Source organism: Rhinoderma darwinii, chromosome 9, assembly GCF_050947455.1.
Source record: "Rhinoderma darwinii isolate aRhiDar2 chromosome 9, aRhiDar2.hap1, whole genome shotgun sequence".
NCBI classification, from domain to species: Eukaryota; Metazoa; Chordata; class Amphibia; order Anura; family Rhinodermatidae; genus Rhinoderma; species Rhinoderma darwinii.
This window is the reverse complement of record NC_134695.1, coordinates 52,427,102-52,450,076: the sequence shown is the minus strand read 5'-3', so window position 1 is coordinate 52,450,076 and position 22,975 is coordinate 52,427,102. Positions and strand designations below refer to the sequence as shown.

The 22,975-nt window shown below is 39.1% G+C and overlaps 1 protein-coding gene across 2 annotated transcripts in view; it reads left to right on the top strand.

The window, feature by feature from the left end:
- LOC142660812 (ras-related and estrogen-regulated growth inhibitor-like) overlaps positions 1 to 22,699 on the top strand; it is a 37,616-nt gene extending 14,917 nt beyond the window's left edge. The window contains exons 2-4 of one of the 2 annotated variants that reach the window (XM_075837702.1): positions 4,530 to 4,586; positions 13,829 to 13,902; positions 19,392 to 22,699. In XM_075837702.1, coding sequence (XP_075693817.1) covers positions 4,530 to 4,586; positions 13,829 to 13,902; positions 19,392 to 19,874 — 614 coding nt within the window. In that variant the 3' untranslated portion in view covers positions 19,875 to 22,699. The remainder of the gene's footprint in view (positions 1 to 4,529; positions 4,587 to 13,828; positions 13,903 to 19,391) is intronic. The other variant, XM_075837703.1, reaches the window with a different exon arrangement.
- Positions 22,700 to 22,975: the final 276 nt, after the last annotated feature.

The window sequence follows — 22,975 nt, the reverse complement described above, 5'->3', positions numbered from 1 at the left end:
TATGCCTTGTGCAGGACCTGAGGGGGCAGTGCATGACACAGGAATAAAAAAAACACTAAAAAGAGAATACTTGTGTCAAACTCCGCCCCCTCAATCCCACATTTCTTATAAAGTTTATGTCAGGTTTTGGTGTAAACTGGGCCAAAAAAATTTGAAAAGTTCTAAAGACAGACAAGTATAAAGGGGCTAAAAGTATACTGATGGAGATAAATTGACAATAATAGGAAAAAGCTTAAAGATGACCTATCACCAGGTCCTAACATCTAATGTACATATATTACCTTTAGGCCGCTCCCTCCCTGTTTCCAGCGCTGTGTTTTTTTTGTCCTTCTCCCCCACCCCGTTCCTGACTAATGATGCTCCGTACTTTAGGCGGCCAATATGGTAATTCACTGTAGTTAGCCAACGGGACTGTCCAATCAGCGCGAGTTGCCTCAGGACAAATGTGCTTGATGAGAAGTCTTCTCTCAGCATGGTCTCGCGAGATCACACTGGGCAAGGCTTGTCATAAGCTGCCTCATGCTGATTGGACAACGCCAGAGGCAGTGAAGATGGCTTCACCCACGGAAATTCACTGTAGTTTACGCCCTGTTGGCTAACTACAGTGAATTACCATATTGGGCGCCCAAGACGGAAGGTCATTACTAAGGAACGGGGGGGCAGAACAAAAACAAAAACTGCGCCTTAAACAGGGAGGGAGCCGGATAAAAGTAATGTATATATATATATATATATATATATATATATATATATATATATATATAAATTGGATGTTAGGACCTGATGGCAGGTCTTCTTTAAACAGAGTTTGCTTTAAAGATAAATAATATGACCAAATTCTTTAAACAGAGTAAACAATACAACAAGTGATTTGTTTGGTGACCTTGTAGTACACTATGAGGCAGATGATTCACGGCTTGATAAATAGCAGATTGTGCTGGCAAGCTGTGAGACATACCGGCTTCATCTATTCAGCCACAGGAAGGAATGTGCAAGCCGTCAACTTTTGTATAACATTTGCTGCATTAACTGATTGGCAGGAATATTCAATCCATGGAACTCATTCTGTATCATTTGTTTTTCTGCAAAGTCTGTGCACAGTTGATGCAGGGATCAATAGGATACATTAGCAAACTGCAAAATTATGCAGATGGTTTTATAGAGAACGTTTCAAGAAATGTAGAATGCAAGAGCGATGTTGTGTATATCTCTTGGTAATGGTCGTATTCATCTGGGACATATACTGTACGGACGAGGTGGTATTGAAATCATGAATCATTTTTGGATACATAAAAAATCACAAATGAAAAAGAACTTTCTGATATGATGATTCGGAATCAATAGGGAAGATTTATTAAGAATGGCGTTCAATATGGAGTTATATTCGCCTAATACATTAAGAGGTTTTCGCCTCAATTTGAGCTGGCTTCGATTAACGCTATAATTTACGCCAGTTTCCGGCGTAAATTGTAATTAATTTGTCAGGCTCTGCCCTCTTTAGCCAAGCCCCGCCCACTTTATATAAACGTGCCATCAGTGGCAGAGATGCCACAAATGTCACAATTCTTCCCCGTAAATTGCGACTTTTGTGCCATTTCCAACATTTCCACGCCTTCAGTTCATAAATTGCCCCCAGTGTAATTGTTTTCTTATACATTACATTAAATGGTAATCACCAATCCAGTAAAATGATCGGACGTCCTTGTGCGGGATAGTCCAACGTGAGCCCTTAACGCTATCGGTATTGCAGTATATATATCGGTATACATTATTATATTACATTGATGTGATGCCCAATTGTAAGAAACAACCTACTGTTATAGAAATGTAATTAGTAAAAATAGATAATCATTATTCAGTGTAAAAGGCAATCTACATTAAAGGGGTTGTTTCATGAAATGAATCGCTGTCCATATGCCCTATTAAGATATATGGACATCATAGCGGGAGCTTCCACCCTCAGGACCCCCCTCTATAAGCCAGAATGGAGACTTACATTTTAAGAGCAGTTCCCGTTCTGGCAGAGCCGGCCAGCCCATACATTACATGGTCGGCCACTTATTTGAATGTCTGTCACGTATTGCTACATTTACTTTCTCTGAAATGTCTGGCCAGAGGCAATAACAGCTTATCGACAGGCCAAACCATCAGCAATCAGCTAACCGCCGTGCCGTCTTTTATTTAAAAAGGGCTTGTCTTCGTCCAGGTGGGACATCCCTATCTCTAGAAAGGGATCTGTTGGCAGCTTAAATCTTAGCAATCAACTGCAGGTGACCAAATATCACTCTTGGAGCGGCCACTGCAGGAGAAATATGGTATTACAAAGAGCCTATTCCAATAAATGGGCCAAGTCCTCCAAAGCTGAAGCTGCCCTTTGTAGCGGCTGTCTGCTGTGGCCCATCTTTGAGACCCATATGTCCTAATAGATCATATTGATGTGAGTGATCACAACCTCTGCACAGAACTGCCAAATATTTTGGCACCATAAAAGCAAAGGGAAATAAATAAATATTGACAGGGGGTTATACTAATGGGACAACCTATACATTTTTGTGGTCACTGGTGGCACATCCTTTGTTTGGATCAGTGACTGACTATGTATAATATGTTATGATCAGATATAAAGCACAAAGTAAACTGGTGATGTGAGAAGGCAAAGGACTCAGTAGCACAATAGGAGGATTCTCACGCTAAACAGGACAACTCTTGACTTTTTGTACAGCTGCTTGAACATTACCACCAAATAACCTTTATTACCCTCCTGAAGACATAGACCTGGGAGGTATGGTAAGTCTGCTGACCGATCTACTGATCTTGAAAGAAAAAAATGGGGCCTTTAGCAGTTTTAGCCTATTTCGTTCTAATCATTCACATCATAGATTTACTTGTCAGGGCTTAGTCTTCCTTCTTTTGATCAGCTTTAGGTAACCTACATTTGAAATAAAAGCTCAGAAATGCATTGACCTATTTTGACTCTGCCAAGTTCATTCTTAGACATTTCACTGATCTTCTGCACAAGTTTTTATTTGTGCATTTTTGTCAAAAACTTGACTCATCACTGGGAGATAGGGAGTTAGCCATGTGTTTTTCACTATACTTTTTGCTGTAGCGAAGCTGGACCTGATATATAGCATGAATTCTACCGGAGGTAGGCTTGACATATTGGAGTTGCTACACCAACAGAGGCTGGTTCATAATACAGAACTCAAGTGCAACCACTCGAAAAATATGTTTTTGAGCTGGAGTTAAGCTCTATAAATCCAGGAGCATACCCGGATACCGGTCCCCGGCTAGCGCAGTTGAAACTTGGGTGACGGCTCAGGAGCAGTGTTGCAGAGTAGCACCGTGTAGGAGGAACAAACTTGAGCGATACTAAGGAACTTGTCATGAATGTAGCTGCACTCCAACACTCCAGCAGAGAGTTCTGACAGCAGGAAAAATGGACAATGATGACTAACCCTAGATGTAAAGTCTAAGGATTCCACCCTTGTCCTCCGTAAGAAGGTATGGACTTTACCAGCAGGTTCTGGTCCCCAGGATAGTCCCCAATAGACAGTTGACCTGCAGACAATGGGTACAATCAATGTTGTGGTCAAACGGATCTAGGTAGGTAACAAGCAGGCAACATCAGATCCAGAAATGAGTATCAGCAGGCAAGGTCAGGGCTAGGCCAGAGGTCGGTACACAGATTATTGGATCAAGCAGAGTCAACACAAGCTTGGACAATTACAGGAAAATCACAAGGAAACTTACCACCAGGGCTGACAATAAATTAAGGAAGTTCAGTAGCGGTGCCCCTTTTAAGATCTACAGCCTCTGACGTCATCTATCTGTGACCCGGCCTCGATCCTATGGCCATGTCGTGTACAGTGCAGAGAAGGGAGGCAGGAGATATCCCTGACAGTTTGTTTCAGAAAAGGCACATCATAGAGTAGGGTCCATCTTTATGAACTAGAGCAGAAAGTAAGAGCGTCTCCCACTCTGGGCGACCCCGTTTGTCTGTGGATTTCATGGTCAGTCAATCATTTTAGCAAGTGAAACCTGCATTGTCAATCACAGTTGACAGCTGGGAATTAAGGGATTCTTTTAATGATAAGAGTATTATTTGTTGGTTATTGGTAGATCACTTCTACAGAAAGTTTTTTCTTCTATGTGAACCAGCGATTGGCTAACGTGTAGTGCCCTCTCTCTCTCTTTAAAAAACACTGCGGTACTTTGATTAATTTGAGAGCTCAACATCGGCTGATCGTGTTTATGGACAGATAAAATAATCTGATGCCATTATAAATTGTGAGGACAGAACAATGTTACCGGGGATGTCTGGTTTGAGTAAGCAGTTTTCTTATTGTCTGTTCCCGGTGACAAGATGATCACAAGCGTCTGCTGTTATTGCTGGAGAGGGAAAATCCTTTTTTTTCTGCAATGAAAGAATGATTTGTATTATATATTATATTTATTTGATTTTGACACTTGTCAATAATTGATTTCACTAATGATCCTTTCATAATGAGACTTTTTTTTCTTACCAGCACTTACTGTCAGATTCATCACTAAACGGTTTATTGGAGATTATGATCCAACCCTTGGTAAGTATCTAATCTATCTATCTATCTATCTATCTATCTATCTATCTATCTATCTATCTATCTATCTATCTATCTATCTATCTATCTATCTATCTATCTATCTGTCTTTAGACATCCTCTTCCTACCTCCATCCATCCCTACATATCCAACTAGAGTATTAGCATTTGTAGAATATATATATATATATATATATATATATATATATATATATATATATATATATATATTGGGACCATACACATGTAGGTCAGCAGTTATTGACTAGGCATAAGTACTTATAAGTATAACCAAATGTACTGTAAGATCAATTATTTCAAATGTGGTATTTAAATTTGCTTACCGTTCCCCTTTTTGTGAGGCTCTTTACCAGATATTAGTCACTTGTTACTTTTAAAAATATATTTAATTACAAAAATGAATAACAATTATAATAAATCCAGTAAACTCATAAATTAATTCTTTTAACTCCCACATATGTCAGAACAAAATTAATTCCTTAGCCAGCTGCCCATGAACATGGCTCCTGTGTGTACAGTGATTTTCCACTTGAATAATACTTGTTATTTCTTGCCAGATTCTGCTGAGTTGATTACATTATGATACAATCAGTCCTTGTCTCTGTGGCAAAGCTTCTGTATGATAACATCTACTGTTTGTAAATCCTTATATTAGCTGCTTATTCCTGTGTTCACAAGGGTAGAAGAAATCTCGCTCTACTTTGAGGGACAGAATCAGGGACAGAAAATCAAGTCATGTGTGTAATATGAAAGAGGTTTCCCAAATAGACAAGTAATGAGTCAGCAGGGATCTGGAAGTTGGGATCCTGATCCTAAAAACAGAGGCACTTAAATGGGACCAGGACTTGCTCACCCTTGTGACTGGTGAGGGGCGGGCAACATCTATACTGGTCTGCCTTTAAGTTGTCTACTGTGGCATGTCTGACTGATGTCATATAGAGTGTTTATGGGATGCACCTTTAATAAAGAAGATGCCCTCCTGCAAGAGTAATCAGTCCATATGTGATATTATTATATCTATCTATCTATCTATCTATCTATCTATCTATCTATCTATCTATCTATCTATCTATCTATCTATCTATCTATCTATCTATCTATCTATCTATCTATCTATCTATCTATCTATCTATCATCTGTCTCAGCATAGCCCCATCCCGTTCCTCATTGGCAGTGTTTACCTGTTAAGGCACCCCCTCCATGGACATTACAACATTAGCAAACAAGGGGGGAATGAACTGGCCGCACACCAGTGGTTAGCCTCTTGTCCTTAGATGGGACAGGAGAGTTGTAGAATAACCCAGGAGCAGGGGGTTGGGCATTTTAACTTTTGCCTTATGACCTCCTCTCTTCTATGTACACCCTTGAGTTGATTAGTCCAGGGATGCAGCATCGTGGGCAATAAAAAATTTTAAAAAAATAGTATAACTGGAAAAGCACAAAAAGAAGCAACATCATAAGAAATACAATGCTGTATAAACAGCTATAGACCATACATTTAGTCCTCTGCATAAATTTTATAATACAATTCTACCCAAAAGCAGTTATGAATCCTCTTAGGGTAAGTTCACATGTAGCGTAGATACCAAGAATAATACAGTAGCACTAGAGTGGATGAGATTTGGACAAATCTCATCCACACGTTGCGTAGATAATGACAGGGAAAAAAACACTCAGAAATTGACCTGTGGTGCGATTTTTAATCAGCATCATCTCAATTGTATTTGCGTAATCGCTGCTAATTGCAATTTTTGCGGCGGAAAAGCTGTGATTCTGATGCAAAGACCACAACTCAAAAAAATAAAAATCTTATACTTACCCAGAATTCGGTGCTTCTTCGTCCAGGTCGGCCCCCTGGGATGACGTTTCAACCCATGTGATGGCTGCAGCCAATCACACCAGCCTTACAAAGTGTTGATGGGGCGTGTTTTGTCACCCAGTTCTAGTCAGGAGCACTGGAGCTGCAGGATTTCCCGCACAGGGATCCACAGTAAAAAGACTTAAAGTGGCTCTGTGACCACATTACAAGGGCCCTATCTCTTACATAGTGTGATCGGCGCTGTAATGTAGATAACAGCAGTGGGTTTTATTTAGAAAAACTATCAATTTTTGACCAAGTTATGACCTATTTGAAATTTATGCTAACGACTTTCTTAATAGACAACTGGACGTGTTTTTACTTTTTGACCAAGTGGGCGTTATACAGAGGAGTGTATGAAGCTGACCAATCAGTGACCAATCAGCGTCATACACTTCTCTCCATTCGTGTACTCACACACAGCACAGCGTCACTTACTTACACATTAACGTTACTGAAGTGTCTTGAGAGTGAATAGACATCACCTCCAGCCAGGACGCGATGTCTATTCTCAATCCCGACACTTCGGTAACGTTTGTGTGGGACTTAAAGGGAAGGTGTCATGATTTTTTTTTCTATATATTGCTTTTAATATAATATTAACATTATGTCAGAGATAGGGCACTTATAATGTGGTGACAGAGCCTCTTTAAAGGAGAAGGCTCATTCATGAAATATATCTTTGGAGAAAACGTAGCATTTTGTTGGAGATCAACCTTAACGTAAACAGAAATAAGCAGAATAAATGATCACAAGGCACATAATTATTATAAAATAATAAAAAAACACTAATATTAAAATGTATATTTGTTACGATAAGAAGGATTTCCCCCATTATTAAAACTTTTCCATCGTCAGAAAATTCTCTGCTGAATAACATTTTACCCAATGGGGATGATTTATCAAGAAGTCTGAGAGGTGGAGCATTTGCCCAATAGCAATTAATCACGTTTGAGCCGGGGCGGATATATCACATGTGTAACCTGTACAGTTGGTAAGTAGGTAAGGGGGATCACTGTCAGCAGCTTCCTTCTGTCTATTGGATAGAGCTAATGAATTTCATAGCTCACAAATACTGGTGGATTGCGACAGAAACATGTTCTTGCCTAGGGACGCTCTTCTGTTTGTAAACTACCCCTGCATTGAAGCTTTTATTTTTTAGGGGCTCATTGGAATAAAACCTGATTGGTTGTTATTAAAGTTTTTCCCATTTGGTGTAATAATAATCAACAAAGATTTTTCCAAGATTGGAAAAGGTTTATTAATGGAAAAAATAGTTTCCATCATAATAAAACAAAAACATTTTGCCTAACAGATTTTTGTTAAACATAGAACAGATTTCCATTGGTTCTTGGAAATTATAATTTTGTTACCTTCGACATACAGATTTTCAACAAGTATCTGTGCAACTACAGTCAGCTTAGCTTACAGTTGTAGCCAAGTTTATCTTGACTCTGATAATTGCTGCAGCGTGATATTACACATTGAAAAAGTAAAGTTAAAGTTTCTTGCCAGTGTGTATTTAATTCATTAAAAGTCAAGATAAAGATGGCTACATCTGTATCATGCCATTTTCGGATGTAGCCATCTTTAACTTGACTCTGATAACTTGCTGCAGTGTGATATCACACAGCAAAACCCATTGAAAAGTCATTAAAAAATCCAATATAAAGGATCTTGCCTCTGTGTATTTAATGCATTAAAAGTCAAGATAAATACGGCTACATCTGTACATGTGAATCCTTTTATTTTTGGATGGATCCGCCAACTATCTAATATTTATGAGGGTTGCATCTGTTCTTGAAGGGAAGAATTAATTGACCATGTTAGATTTTTTTTTACCAATTCTTATGTTTTCGCCCTCAGACCAGCGGCACCAGAGTTATCTGGCAGCCGCTTCCCCTCCCATTTAGTAGATCTTAACATTGAAATTTGTATATATAATATGTCGAATAGGGAGTATTATGGCCAGTAGCTTTCTTATGGCCCACCTAACTCTTACGGGTTGTCTCATCAGAACAACGTGGGTGGAGTGGGTGCTAATCTTCAAAAAAATGTCCTGTTTGCCCACATCTCATTATATGTAATATGCCATCCATCCTATTAGGGCATATGGATGTCATGTGAGGTAGACCTCCACTCTTGTCTCTCCTCTATTAGTCACGGTGAAGAGCCGCTGAGTAAGTGCGATCTCTAGTGGAGTTGACCCGGCTATGTATTACATCTGCCATGCAGACAAAATGTGTAGCCAGACGAAACCTCCCATGGTTATGTAATTTAACTGGCCAGTGTAGTAAAATATAGACTGATCCACGAGATTCGCTGGTTGTTAGGGGCTCCCTGCTCTGGATTATAGAAAGTGGGACCTGAATTGGGGAACCCCCTCTATGACGCCCATGGAATATATGAATGAATAATTCACCATATGCTGATCTATCTAAAACATGAATCAGAAAAGACTTTAGAGATGACTATTACATATAGATTATTCTATGCATCAATCTTGCAAGTTGTTTTTTTCACAGGGAGAGCCTTAGATGAGCAGCTTACTGGTCTCTTAATTGCATTTGTAACTAGGTCTCCAATTGTTTTGAACTGAAAATCCAGGGCACTCATGTGATTTTAAGCTTTTTCAGGCCTTAAAATCCACTCCATCGTTCATTTAGTGTGCCTTATATGGTAAAAAAAAAAGTCCTCTGAGTTAGTTCTACTTAATCTGTTTATTTGGGTGCATTATGAATTCTGAGAAAACAAGAATTTAGAGTTAAAAGGTAACTGTGGTCTGGATGGTTTTTTTTGCATAAAAGTACATAAATTGTAATTCCTTAAAGGCATATTAAGTTTTTAGTAAATAAAGTTTATTCATTGTATAATGAAAAGTTATACAATTTTACCAATATACTTTGAGAAGAATTTATCAACTTTTCTATATCGAGTTTTCTTTTTGAAAAAAGGGGCATTGCTTAACATAAGGAACGGGGCCACCATGGCCTGACAGATACGCACGGCCAGCTGTAAGAGGTGACACATTTATCAAGAGGCGTTCAGCTGTAAGGGTATGTTCACAAGCCCTATTTATGGACGTAATTCAGGCATTTTACACCTCGAATTATGGCCGAAAAACTGCTCCAAACCGTCAAAAGACGGCGTGCAAAAAGACGCCGACCTCAAAGAAGTGCATGTCACTTCTTGGGACATAATTGGAGCCGTAATTGAAGCCGTTTTTAATTGACTCCATTGAAAAACAGCTCCAATTACGTCCGTAATGGACGCCGCGAAAAACGCGTGCACTTGTCAAAACGTCTGAAATTCAGGAGCTGTTTTCGCCTGAAAACAGCTCCGTAATTTCAGACGTACTTGGCGTTGCCGTGTGAACATACCCTAAGAGGTGACACATTTATCAAGAGACGTTGGCCTCTTAATAAGTGCGTTGTATCGTACTCCAACAAATTGTTCATTATCAATGGCAAATGTATCATTTTGTGTTGTGTTCAATTCCTCGTGGTTGACATGATCTCTACTTGCTGGAATTTAATAGGAACCTTTATTTTTTAACTTTTCATTGTATAAAAAAAGAATTTTTATTTGCTAAAACTGGAATACCCTTTAATATTTAGATTAAAATGGAATTGCTTCTTCCCAACCATCCCAATTTTTGCTAAATTGTCCGATGAACCGGATATTAAAGAAAGCTGGACTTATGCAAATGTGCTCCAAAGTAACTGTTTTTTGGAGGTTATGTGGGCGTTTCTCCAATAAATCTAAAAATTAAAAAATAAAGCAGCTTTGCAAATAGTCTTGATTAAAAACATCCAACCATTTTGTGTCTACAGCTCCTATTCAAACCTATTTGTCTCCATAGTTACAGACTACAAATAAGGTATGTGTGTAGTCTGATCTACTGCAGATTTACTGCCTCTTCCTCCTCTTCTTGCTAACCTACAGAGAACATGAGAGAGCAGATGAAAAGAGTTACATATGGCTTATAACTTAAAGTTTCAGGGCCCCCAGATACCACGTACCATTTATAATACTGATGTCTTCTTATATGGCAAAAGAGACACTGGACCCCCTCAAGCACCAGGGATATGTGTGACTGCTACCACTGCACCACCTATAGCTACACTCCTGGCTGCAGGAACAGACTACCCAGTGTTTGTCTGTAGTCTATAATAGGAACTTAGAACACAGAATGGTTGGATATTTATTTACTTAAAGCGTACTTAACTTTTCAGGAGATTTTCAGAATAAGCTGTCATATGTGTGTAGATGAGTAATAGTACTATTTCTGACCATTATATGTCTTGTTTTCTGCATTATTTAGCAGTTTTCCCCTTTCCATGTTCTCTCTCTAATTCTCAGCTATCATGTTTTCTATACACTGCACACATAGAAGAGAAGAACCCTGCTTTCCTATCTCTATCTATCACATATAGAAGCTGCAGGAGCAGGGAGGGAAATATATAGCAGTAATGAACAGCGTAGCTGAGAATCCAGCACTGGGGCGCGATAGAAATCTTTCCAGCAACCGGTGTCTTTCTCACTCTTCTCCTGCTTTCTTCTCCTGCTCACCTCTCCATAGACTTACATGCAGCGTGTGTGTTTGCTGACTCACTCTCTCTCTCTCTGCTCCCTCCTCCTCCGACTCACCCCTTCCCATTCCATAAACGGTTATGGCAGGCAGTGAAGAGACACCCCCACCTTCTGCAGTCCGTCTCCTCCGCTCTGTATCGAGTGCTTGACAACAGGGGGTGGGCATCAGATTACAGTAAGGGAGACACCTAGTGGCAGTAACTTCACACAGAATTTGCATGGATACAACAACCAAATTTTAACAGTAAGTAAATTACAAAGCTGTTCTACATCAGTGGAGCAATAAAAATGTGTTGCAAAAGTGCCTATATTCTTTAAGGGGGCTTAGTCATCTTAGATATTTGTGGAGTATCCACAGAATCCCCACCTATCGAGACAACAAAGGTCTCCAAGCTTGCTTGCTTGGCTGTTTTTGTAAGCTTCATAGACTTCAATGGAGAAATACTCGCACATGAGAGAGACCATTTTTCTCATAGTCGAGAGTTCTTTTTGATATGCCATAAATGCCTAAATGCAGTCCCATATTTTAATTTATTATGGCTGTAGCTTTAACTATTTGGTAGTGCTGCAGATACAGGATGCCGTTGTGGCAATTGATAATGTTTGATTTATTCCAATTATTATTGTACAACCAAAGGATATGTAATACAATGTACAACTATCCAGCACCCACAAGTGAAAGCAGATGGTCTGCAGTCTCTGGAATCAGTCACTGTATATCCCATAGAAGATGCATTTGTTTGTTTGTTCTATTTCCAAATGTAGATACTTTGACATAACAATTTGTTTTAAGTGTTATTGTTCTAATAGAGAGATACAGTGACACAATCAAAACCGTCACCCCCTCCCATTTATTGAGTGAACACTTTTGACTGTTGGATCAGTCCTCTAATAAAATATTTCACAAATACACATAGATTTCAGAATAAATTAAATATTCATCTTTTAAGGAAAAAATTTTTTTTTTCTTTTGAAACTACACCCTCTATTCACTCCCAACAAATACAATGAATAACTGAACTTTTTCAGTTCTGTCGGTAATCTAAGGTTGCATGATTGATTCATGGTAAAAGGGATGTACAGAAAAAGCAGAATTCAATTACATTTTTATATAACAAAAACTATTACAAAAAAATTGTGGAAAACGGCAACAAAACCATCTGTAAAAATCACATAAAAAACACGCACTGACCCTAAGTAACTAATCCTAAACAATAATCGCAAACTAGTTGAACATGATAATTTATCATGACAGTCAGTGGGGGAAAATTTGTACTTTGACTGACAGAAATATTTTCCACCTATCATAAATATATTGGACATTCCTCTCTAGTGATAATCGTTATTGCTATGACTCTAGCGTGTAATGGGTATCGCTAGAGGAACGGTCAGTGAATGAACACTAAAGATCGGGACAAGATAGGGACAGTGTAAAATATGTAATCTTTACTGATGTGTGTGTGTGTGTGTTGCGAGTACTTAGTGCGACTTATTTGACGCTGCAATCAGGACGCTGGTAATCTTCTGGGATTTGGAGTCAATAAATACCCTAACTGGGCGCAGAGGGGTGATCACTCCTGTTTTGGGAAAAAAAGACCCCAACTATCAGAGACCAACTATTCTCTCTGATTGATAAAGGGGTGGGGTCGATAACATGAACAAATGACTATGTTACCTTTCCCCCTGGGGTCATTTACAGCCATACAGGGACTGGAGGAGGATCACATATTCTTCTCCTCTCTCTGCATGCTGCCAGCAATTCCCCTGCTGGCCCCCTCTCCTCTACCACATTGGCTGAAGTGAGAGTTGCAAATAAATGCAGCTCCATCTTCCTCTATCTCAAGTTGGAGCAGTGAGCCCTTAGAGGAGTGGGCTGAAGTGAAAGCTGCAAGTATATGCAGCTCCCACTTCAACCTGCTCTAACCAAGGCTGGATCAAAGCTGTGATTCAGGTCTTGCTTTAAGGTCAAGATTCTTGACTTGAATCGCTGCTATAACTGTGGTCTACCCTAAACTAGAGTCTTTAGTAGCAAAGACATGTGTCCTTTGCTACTGAAGTTCCTCCCTGTTTTGGACATATGAGATACATCTTTGGCAGGGAAAGGGTTAAGAGGTACCTATAATTTATATGTTTTCTATAAATCAATAGTGCATGCAAAGATAATAAACTTTGTGATATCTTAAATAAAAATACCTATTTCTCCCTTATTATACCCCTCTTCCCCGCTATACCTGGCTATTACCGTGCCTGTGACTGTTCTGAAGCTCTGCACCCACTGAAAAACATGTCAACTATTAGGCCTGAAAGTTGTCAGACCTTCTCACTGAGGGATCATATTACACAGACAGAGCAGTGCTACAGAGAGACTGTGTGTGTGGGCAGGGGGGGGGGGGGGGAAAGGGTGACTGCACACGCATGAATACATAGACACTCAACTTCTGAGCAGATCACCTTTTAGTAAGTTTTATACTATCTTACACCAGTGTTTTATTGAGAACAGCGCTGTCCAGTTGTTCTAGGTACAAATATTATATAAAATGCCATAAAACCCTCTGCTGCAGTGTCTGTGCGATGGGGAAGAGGAGTTTGCATACAGGGGATGCTGGGAGTTGGCAGTCGGAAAGCCACAGATGGCAAACCACTAGTCTATGTTCTTGACTTTTCGGCTGGTTATGTCAAATCTCTGAGAATAGAAAAAAATGTGTTCACAAATAAATATATATATACATAAATAGATGTGTTTTCATGTATGGAATATTTCCTGTCTTCACAGAAATGATTTATAGACACACGGCTGCCATGGATGGAGAATATGTTCATTTTGAAATCCTGGACACTGCTGGTCAGGTATGATATATTTTGAAGGAAATATTCCTTGTCCTGCTCTTTTGGAAAACATATTAAAGGCTCTGTGGACGTCGTATATTGCTCCAATGCATCCAAAATAAAAAGTGAAACTATTTTTCAAATTGTCTTAGCAGGGCTGTGAAGTCGGTAAGGGCCTGTTCACATCAGCGTTTGCTTTCCGTTCCGGGGTTCCGTCAGAGGTTTCCGTCGTGAAACCCCGAAACGGAAAGTCAAACGGAAACCACAGCTTCCGTTTGCATCACCATTGATATCAATGGTGACGAAAACTCTGCTAATGGTTTCCGTTTGTCACCGTTCTGGCAGGTTTCCGTTTCTTCAATGGAATCAATAGCGCACTCGACTGCGGTATTGATTCCGTCGAAAAAAATGAAAACCTGCCGAAACGGTGACAAACGGAAACCATTAGCAGTGTTTCCGTCACCATTGATATCAATAAGGATGCAAACGGAAGCTAAAGTTTCCGTTTGACTTTCCGTTGCGGGGTTCCACGACGGAAACCGCTGACGGAAGCCCGGAACGGAAAGCTAACGCTGATGTGAACAAGGCCCTAAGCTAAACTATCTGACTCCGACACCAGCTCCAACTGTTTTTAGTAACAACAAATTTACTGTAGTAAAATAGTAACATCATAATTTTCATCACCATCATGTAAATAATCAGGCTACTTAGAACATAAAATATATTTATTGGAATACAATTTCTAGACAAAAAACTTTTCTAAGTTTCTGTGAGTAAGTATGCAACACACTATGCATTTAATAAATCAATACAATAATAATAAAATGTAATATTTAATATTTTTATTTTGAAGCCGGAGTTGGTAAAGTTTTACCGACACTACACTAAACTGACTCAGACTCTCTCACAGCCCTGATTAATAATATTCTACTTTTTGTGTATACAACTCTTATATGCAGACTTGTGTGTTTCCATGAATAGAGACTGCAAACAAACCCTAGTGTTATACTGCAGCCATGTGTCATTCTGCTCCTGCGGTCCCTGTTTCTATATTGGACCATTTCTCTGCATGACACTGATTTCTCCTGGTTTGATTGTTGTATGTGGAACCAATGATGTACTATTTATTGGGTGTCTATCTACTTTGGGGTCACAGGACCCTATGAAACATAAAAGACACAAAATAACTCAGAGGAGAGGGAGTGTAGTACCATATACCATCCATGGGGCGAGGTGAGAATCTTTTTTGCTGACTGCAAGTCCCTGTTTGTTTCAGAACACTCTCGTTTCAACTAAACGGAACATAATATCAGAATAATCCAATGGTAAAACTCAGACCTTCCAATATAGTCGGAGAGGCTGCTCTCTTTACCTCCATTTGTAATATGCTCTCTGGACACCAAGGTGTTTTTTTCGGCATTGATGGTCACTTGTGGCCATTCTGCGATGCAGCCGCTGTTTTCTCTGGCAATAAATAAATTTACTCTCTATCGATGGCTGCTTCTGGACATTCTGTAAATCAGCCGCGGTTTGGCTGGTGACCTTATTCAGGTGCTGACCCCCGCTCAGATCCCCAGTGTCTGGCTGCTCTGGCACATGGTACTCACTTGCCTGCTCCTCTGCACACAGCTTTTATACAGACAGCTCTCACCGGCCACCTCTGGAACAGTTTTCCTCACACATGCAATGACTAGAAACAATTTACATGCCCACTTCCAGACTCGCCAATTAAAGTACCTTCTTCTGTAGATGAACAGTTATTTGTCTCCCCCTTGTAATGACTGCGGATTTACAGCTTTGCATAGGATTGTAGGTAAACCTTCTGTATTATCTTATCTGACAAATTCATTGTAATGTCATTATAAGGATTATTCGGCTTTTTACTTTTTATTTATATATAGAATAGAAAATCAGTTTTCTAACATATTGTACATGTATTTAATTCTGCTCACATGCCAGAGGATACAGCTGAATACATCAGGGCATTACGTTCTATGCATACGCCGGGAGATTTCCACAGCGTATGCACTGAACGCAAAGTTAAAGCACTATGTGAACAGAGCCTTACATTGTTCTCCTTGTCTCCTGTGTGTGTTTTATGTGTTGATTTTTTTTTTTACAGTTAACTTTAATTACGCATAAGACATCCATGTAACACATTACATAGAGAAAGGCACCGCTGTTATATTTCACCTACAGTTGTGTCCTTCCTTACCTTTTCCCGTATCTCAACATATCCTGAGATGTGTGGCTCAAGATGACTAGCTTTGAAAAAAAAAACAACATGATTTTACGATACTCTGTCACAAGACGTCTATGCTATATATTTTTTTTGTGGCCACCCAGTGGTTGTGATATGAATTGCATCAAAGGCAGGGGTGGACACATTTGTATAGACAGGCAGCCATGTTATACATCACCTAGGCAGCCATGCTATACAAATAAATACACACACAGTAAAATAGTTGTTGCAATAACCATAATAATAATCATCATCATCATTATTTCACTTTTAGTCTTATCCAGTTTTCCAATGGATGTGTCCTGTGTGTAGACCAGTGTCTTTTATGTCATGTATGTAATCCTGTTTCGAACTGAACGACAGGGGTCACATGACATGGTGTGTGGGAGGGGAGGTGTCACATGACTCACCCCATGTTTCGTTTTATTCAGTTGCATTACACAAGACTCATTCCTGGGTTACACAATTCTACTGTGCTGGGGCAGGGGTAATATAAGCAGAAACTTAAGAAAAGTGTATGGTTTCCTATACTATAAATTAATTAATTAGTAACAAAAAACCCTGAAAGATGCATTTTAATGATAATTTATGTCTTTGTCTGTACTTCTTCAGCATCTTATATTTGTAAAAGTATTGAAATGTATGTATTGTGTATATATATATGCATATTATAAAATTAAGTGCAGCAATCTGTCTCCGTATAGAACAATTACAGTTGTATTAAAATGATTGTGATGTTTATGTTCCTTTATGTGACAGGAGGCCTCTGGTATAAGGAATAAAATGCAATTTTACCATCTACACTAATTTTAAGGTTCTTCTATTGTTCTCTATGGGCACCAACAGGATTCTCCATATATTAAATGGGTTGCCCCAAGATTAAAAGTTATCCCCTAGCCACAGGCTAGGTGATAACATGCTGATCAGTGGGGGTCTGACCTCTGGGCTATCTCGGGCAGTGCCATAGAAAATGAATAGAGAAGCAGGGCGCATGCGCAACCTGCCGCTCCATTCATTCGGAGGAACGGGACCCTCATTCTTGTGATCGGCGGGGGTCCCAGCGGTCGGACCCCCAGCGATCAGCATGTTATCACCTATCTTGTGGTTAGGGGGTAATATTTAATCTTGGGACAACCCCTTTAAAGGAAACACAAGGAATGTTGGACTGGAGCTCCTATGCCCAATGGACTAATGATCCGAAGGGCCCACCCTCCATCAATACAGAACATGTACTTTTAATTACATCATAAACTTTCTTGTTGTTATTGTACACACAGAACATATCATCAATAAGATCTAATAGGTTATTTGTGAATCATCTCATAAGATATAGACCCTAGTGGTAAGTGATTGGCTCCAAAGTCGGCTCCAAATGAGGTTGTCTTCTGCTGAACCTTTAGGGTCTTTTACTGTGTCAGAGCATGGGCTAAAAGGAATATAGAGAAAAAAGTATAGGACCCCCACAACGGCGCTGCTAATCGATGCAATGCAGGACGTCCTACATTGCATCGATTAGCAGCGCCGTTGAGGAGGTCCTATACCTTTTTCTCTATATTCCTTTACACTTTGTGACAACAATATTATTGTTGCGAGCATTGGACCTTAGCTGCAGCTACACCTTCGTGGATTTTTTTTAATGCCGTTTCCAGAGTGGTGCCTGTTGTACAACTTCTCAAGGTGAGCATAATACTGCTACCTTCCCTCCCTCATCCCTCCTCGGGTAATCCGCACCATGTGGCACCGTGATGTTTTTCCTCTTTTAGCCTCCAGATCATGGGCCAGTCTGACCCTGGAAGTGAGGAGGATTCTCTGGTGGACCAGTCTGACCCTGGAAGTGAGGAGGATTCTCTGGTGGACCAGTCTGACCCTGGAAGTGAGGTCAAGAGAGGCAGGAATCTAGTAGTCAGTGAAATGCCAATAGAAACCACTAGGTGGCACTTTAAACCAATCTACTTTATTTTCTTTATTCAGTGCTTTAGGAAATCACCACATAGGGACAGAGCACATATTACAGTAATGTTTATTATCTACTTAATAGCTGATCGGAATAACAATCATTAGATGCTACATACACATTTTACACTAACTTCTATGGAGAGTGATCATAAAAAAAATCCTATACCAGATAGCATTTAGGAAGATTGCATTTTTAACCGACCTCAGTCGCTGAAGAACAGGTGTAAAGGAATTTCATTAAATTGAATCAGAGTTGTGATGTTTCTGGCTAGAACTAGGAGAAGAAGCTCAACATCTGAGAAACTCTTGTGGCAATTTTGGACTGAATAAAAAAAAAACTCTCTTTGCGAATAGTATTTCACAGTTAGAAGTTGAGGAAGACCTTAGGCACATAAGGTACAAAGGCACATGGACTTCAATTCAGTATATGGATCATATGACATACAAGGCAAACAGAAATACAGCAGGGCACCACAATATGAAATATTCTTGTGTATGTGAGCCCACACTTTCTACTCACTTTCCTCTACTTTCTTGTACTCTGTTATCAGTGTATTTTGTGCAACTTTCTAAATACTTTTTACTAAAAATAACTTTTACTTTTTGAGATACATCTGCTTTGTATACTGTCTACAGAGCAGCTGTATCGTGCGCTAAGACCTAAATCCCTCAGGTCAGTGGCACTGACGGGTTCAGTGTCAGCGGACACAGGATCCACCTGTTATTGATCAAATCTGAGTTATGAACTTAGATGTGATTGATAACAGCTCAATCCTGAGTGTCAGAGACACACAGGACGCGCTGTCACTGAACCCGTCAGTGCTGCTGACCTGACAGATACAGATTTCAGTACTAGATACAACTGCTCTGTAGACGGTATTCAAAGCTGCTGTTTCTCAAAAGGTGAAAACAATTTTTAGTAAAACATATTTCGAAATTTGCAAAAAAACACTCATAGATATTTTTAAAAAACCCCCCTCAAAAAAAAACACCTCGATTTCAAAGGTGTACATAGCCTTTAAAGAGGCTCTGTCACCAGATTTTGCAACCCCTATCTGCTATTGCAGCAGATCGGCGCTGCAATGTAGATTACTCTGTAGATGCTCGTTTTTTAAAAATAAAAACGTTACTCTTATCTCCATTGCAGCGCCGATCTGCTGCAATAGCAGATAGGGGTTGCAAAATCTGGTGACAGAGCCTCTTTAAGTTTGTTCTCTATGCAGAACTAACCTCCGTCAGCTTTGGTATAGGAAATGTGATAATTTCTCTTGCCTACATGAATAGCAAAACCTTTTTTGTTTAATTTTTAAAGGAGGAAGACTCTCTTCAGATCGAAGAAAAAATTAAATGGGGCGATGGTTTTGCCGTGGTGTATTCTGTGACAGATCGTTGCAGCTTTGATGAAGTCATGAGATTATGTTTCTTGATAAATCACATTCATTCAGCCAGTAAAAAAGGAGCATCAGAACAACCCCCCATAGTCATTGTCGGCAACAAGAAAGATCTCCAGTATGATCGCATGGTGTCCACCGATGATGGAGAAAAACTCTCTAAGGCCTTGAAGTGTCCATGCTATGAAATTTCCACGAGAGACAGTTATGAAGAAACAGCTATGGTCTTCAATACACTCTACTATGAACTACTGAGACAGGGGAGCCTTTCTCCAGGAACTTTTAAGAAAAGAAATGTATCCAAATTGATGGAAAAGATTCCAAAGATTTATGCCAATTCTGCTCTAAATGCGAATGGTAGAAGTTTAAGTTTCAATTCTTTTCGGGATTATATTCCAGAGTGAATAACGCTCATTGATGAAGTTATGAAGGAGAATTCTGATCTACCGGGAGAATGTTGAGCACAACTCTTGAGTTTGCTAGGATTAGAAGATGTACACATGTCTTTACTAGTGAGGTTTAGTCTATAGGTTGATAGACAAGTTTGCCACAACACCGTTAAATAACACTTTATGACATTAGTTTGGCAACTGGTCCAAAAACTTTAGAAGTATGACACCAGAGGGACTTATTGCAATTTCTTCTACTATACAATTAAGTTTACCTATTTAAGATGAATGCATTGCATATTATTCTTTTCTTTTCCTTTGTATTCTCTATTTAGGTTACATATCAATTGTGTGTACCTTTTGGTAAGGATCATTGTTATGTCCTTGAAGGGCTAGGTGGTTTTAATGTACAAAGTTATCAGAGATTAAAGTTAAAGAGAAGAACTTATTTTTCAGGGTAAACACAAGATTTTCTATGGGCGGTTACCAAGTTCGTTGGTACCTCCTCTCATGAACAATTGCTTAATTGGTTAACACCGAATATTCCTGGCAGTTTGGAATGGTGCAGGGGTTATTTGAGTTAAGGGCAGGCGATTGTACCTGTAATTGAATTCTATTTATATGGTCCAAAGCTTTTTATATATTATTGATACAATTATTTTTGCCAGTAGCCACCACTAGGGGGAGCTCACTGCATGAGAACTTTAGAGCTCCCAGGAAACTCAATAATAAAACAGCATGCAGTGAGCACCCCCTAATGGCAGCAAAAATCATTTTACAGTTTAGGAATTGTAGCACAGTTACTAGAAACCACCCTCCATGTGCTACCCTGACAAGACAGCAGTCTCTACCCATGTGCACATGCAGATAAGTGTTAACACACAATCAGTGAAAGGAATGAAAAAGTGTGTTAAGAAAAATAATGTGAGATATGTTAATAGTATAAAATATTGTTAATAAGATTTGTATAAAAAGGTTTCCGTTATTTTTAATAATTGTTGACATCTAATGTAATGTTATTAAAATGTTGTCCTCTTTTAACAGAGATTTTACACAGGAGAATCTAAAATTCTATTAGATGCTTCTTATAGATGCCCATGCAGAAAAATCTTCTAATATGACTGGAAATCTACTACCTCAGTTTAGGGGTTAGCATCAGTGTTTGAGACCTAATTGTTAATAGTGTGTACACCAGTGTTTCCCAAGAAGGTATCTGTGGAACCCTGGTGTTCCTTGGCAGAGCTGGCATGACCAATCTAAGTGGATGCCAAGGCCAAATGGGCTTTTGGGGCTCATGATGAACTGGATATATACGCTATACTTGTTAAGCCAAAGGTGTAGTAGACTGGTAACAACCACAGCTCTGTGGTCCGATGGCCCATACACACCTATAGCCGGCCCTGTTCCTTTACAACATCAAAACAAACAGAGGCATGAGCTTTTACAGTAGGGATGGCAAACTGATTTAAAGGCTATGTAAACCTTTGAAAGGAACATATTTTTAAAATAAAAATTGTCAGTCAGTGTCATAAGTGCAACTTTCTAAATAGTTTTTATGAAAAAATTATTTTTACTTTTTGAGATACAGCTGCTCTGTATTCTTATTATGCTAAATCCTACTCCTGTGAGGTTCGTAACTTTACATCTGAAATGGCTAAAGAGATATTTTTGAGGAGATTAAATTTAACAATTTAAAGACTATGTACACCTTTGCAGGGCATTTTTTTTTTATTAAACAGGTCAGTCAGTGTGTTTGGTGTAACTTTATAAATAGTTTTTATTAAAAATTAGTTTTACTTTTTGAGATACAGATGCTCTGTTTTCTCTTTACAGAGCAGCTGTATCTTTAGCTATTACCTGAATCCGTCAGTCCAACGGACCTGACAGGTTCAGTGACTTCGGGTCCAAAAAGGATCCACCTGTAATCTATTAAATCTAAATTCATAACTTAGATGTGATAGATTACAGGTGGAACCGTCAGTTCCGCGGACCTGACGGGAACAGGATTTAACGCTAGATACATCAGCTATGTATAGAGAATACAGAGCAGCTGTATCTCAAAAAGAAAAACACATTTTTAATAAAAAACTATTTATAAAGTTACACCAAACACACTGACTGACCTGTTTATTTTAAAAAAAATGCCCTGCAAAGGTTTATATAGCCTTTAAGTTTAATGAAAATAAGTGTAAATAAATTGAGTTTCCAAAAAGTATTAAAGGATATAGACAAAATGAGACTCCTTACTACTGCACCGATACACCACTAACTATCACCATCAGATAAAAAGAAACTTTAGCTTTTATCTTTGAGATATTTGATTAATTAAGCTCTATTCTAGCTTCAGATATGAAAAAGATTCACAGGGGTTTATGACCATTTTCCTATTGTGAGAAGAGGCCAAACTGTTACTGAGAAAAGGAAATAGACACAAAAAAAGAGATTTGGAGATGAAAGACTTCCAAAAATGTCTACATCCATCAGTCATGCACGGTGGAGGATCAGTGTAAGTTTGGGGACACATAAAACGGACAGACCTCACCAACATGACGGAAAGTATTTGGGGTTACTTGGATTGGGAGAAATTAAAATGACCCAACTTCTAAGTCTGATATTTGGAGGTGTTTACGATACTAATGGAAACCTATTTCTGCAGATTGTTTTGACAAACTGGAAACAAGTCTCTCGAAGAAAATAGAAGCTGTAACAAAGGCAGAGGGTGGACACAAAATAATGCAAAAAGTTGGTGTTAGATTTAGACTGATATAGACTCACCAGCGTGTTCTTCATTCCTCTGCAGTTATTTACAGTACAGTGAATAAAGAGAATTTAAAACTGAATTACGGCTGCTTGTTTGTTAGATTTATGATACAGTAACTTTCTATCAAGGGAAACGGTCAGCAGTTTTGAGTTTTCAAAACTGATGACAGGGCGTTAATGAGGGCAATGAGGGCATTTTAAATGCTAACTTTTTAGTTCACCATACGTGCCGATGGCAAGTGCCACTGAGACGGGACTTGATGTGCAAGTGCTCCTGCACTGCATGCCCCGTCCCTCTGTTCTGAGTAACGTCTCTAACGGTCTCCTGATTGGCCATTCGAGCCGTCCCTCATTGC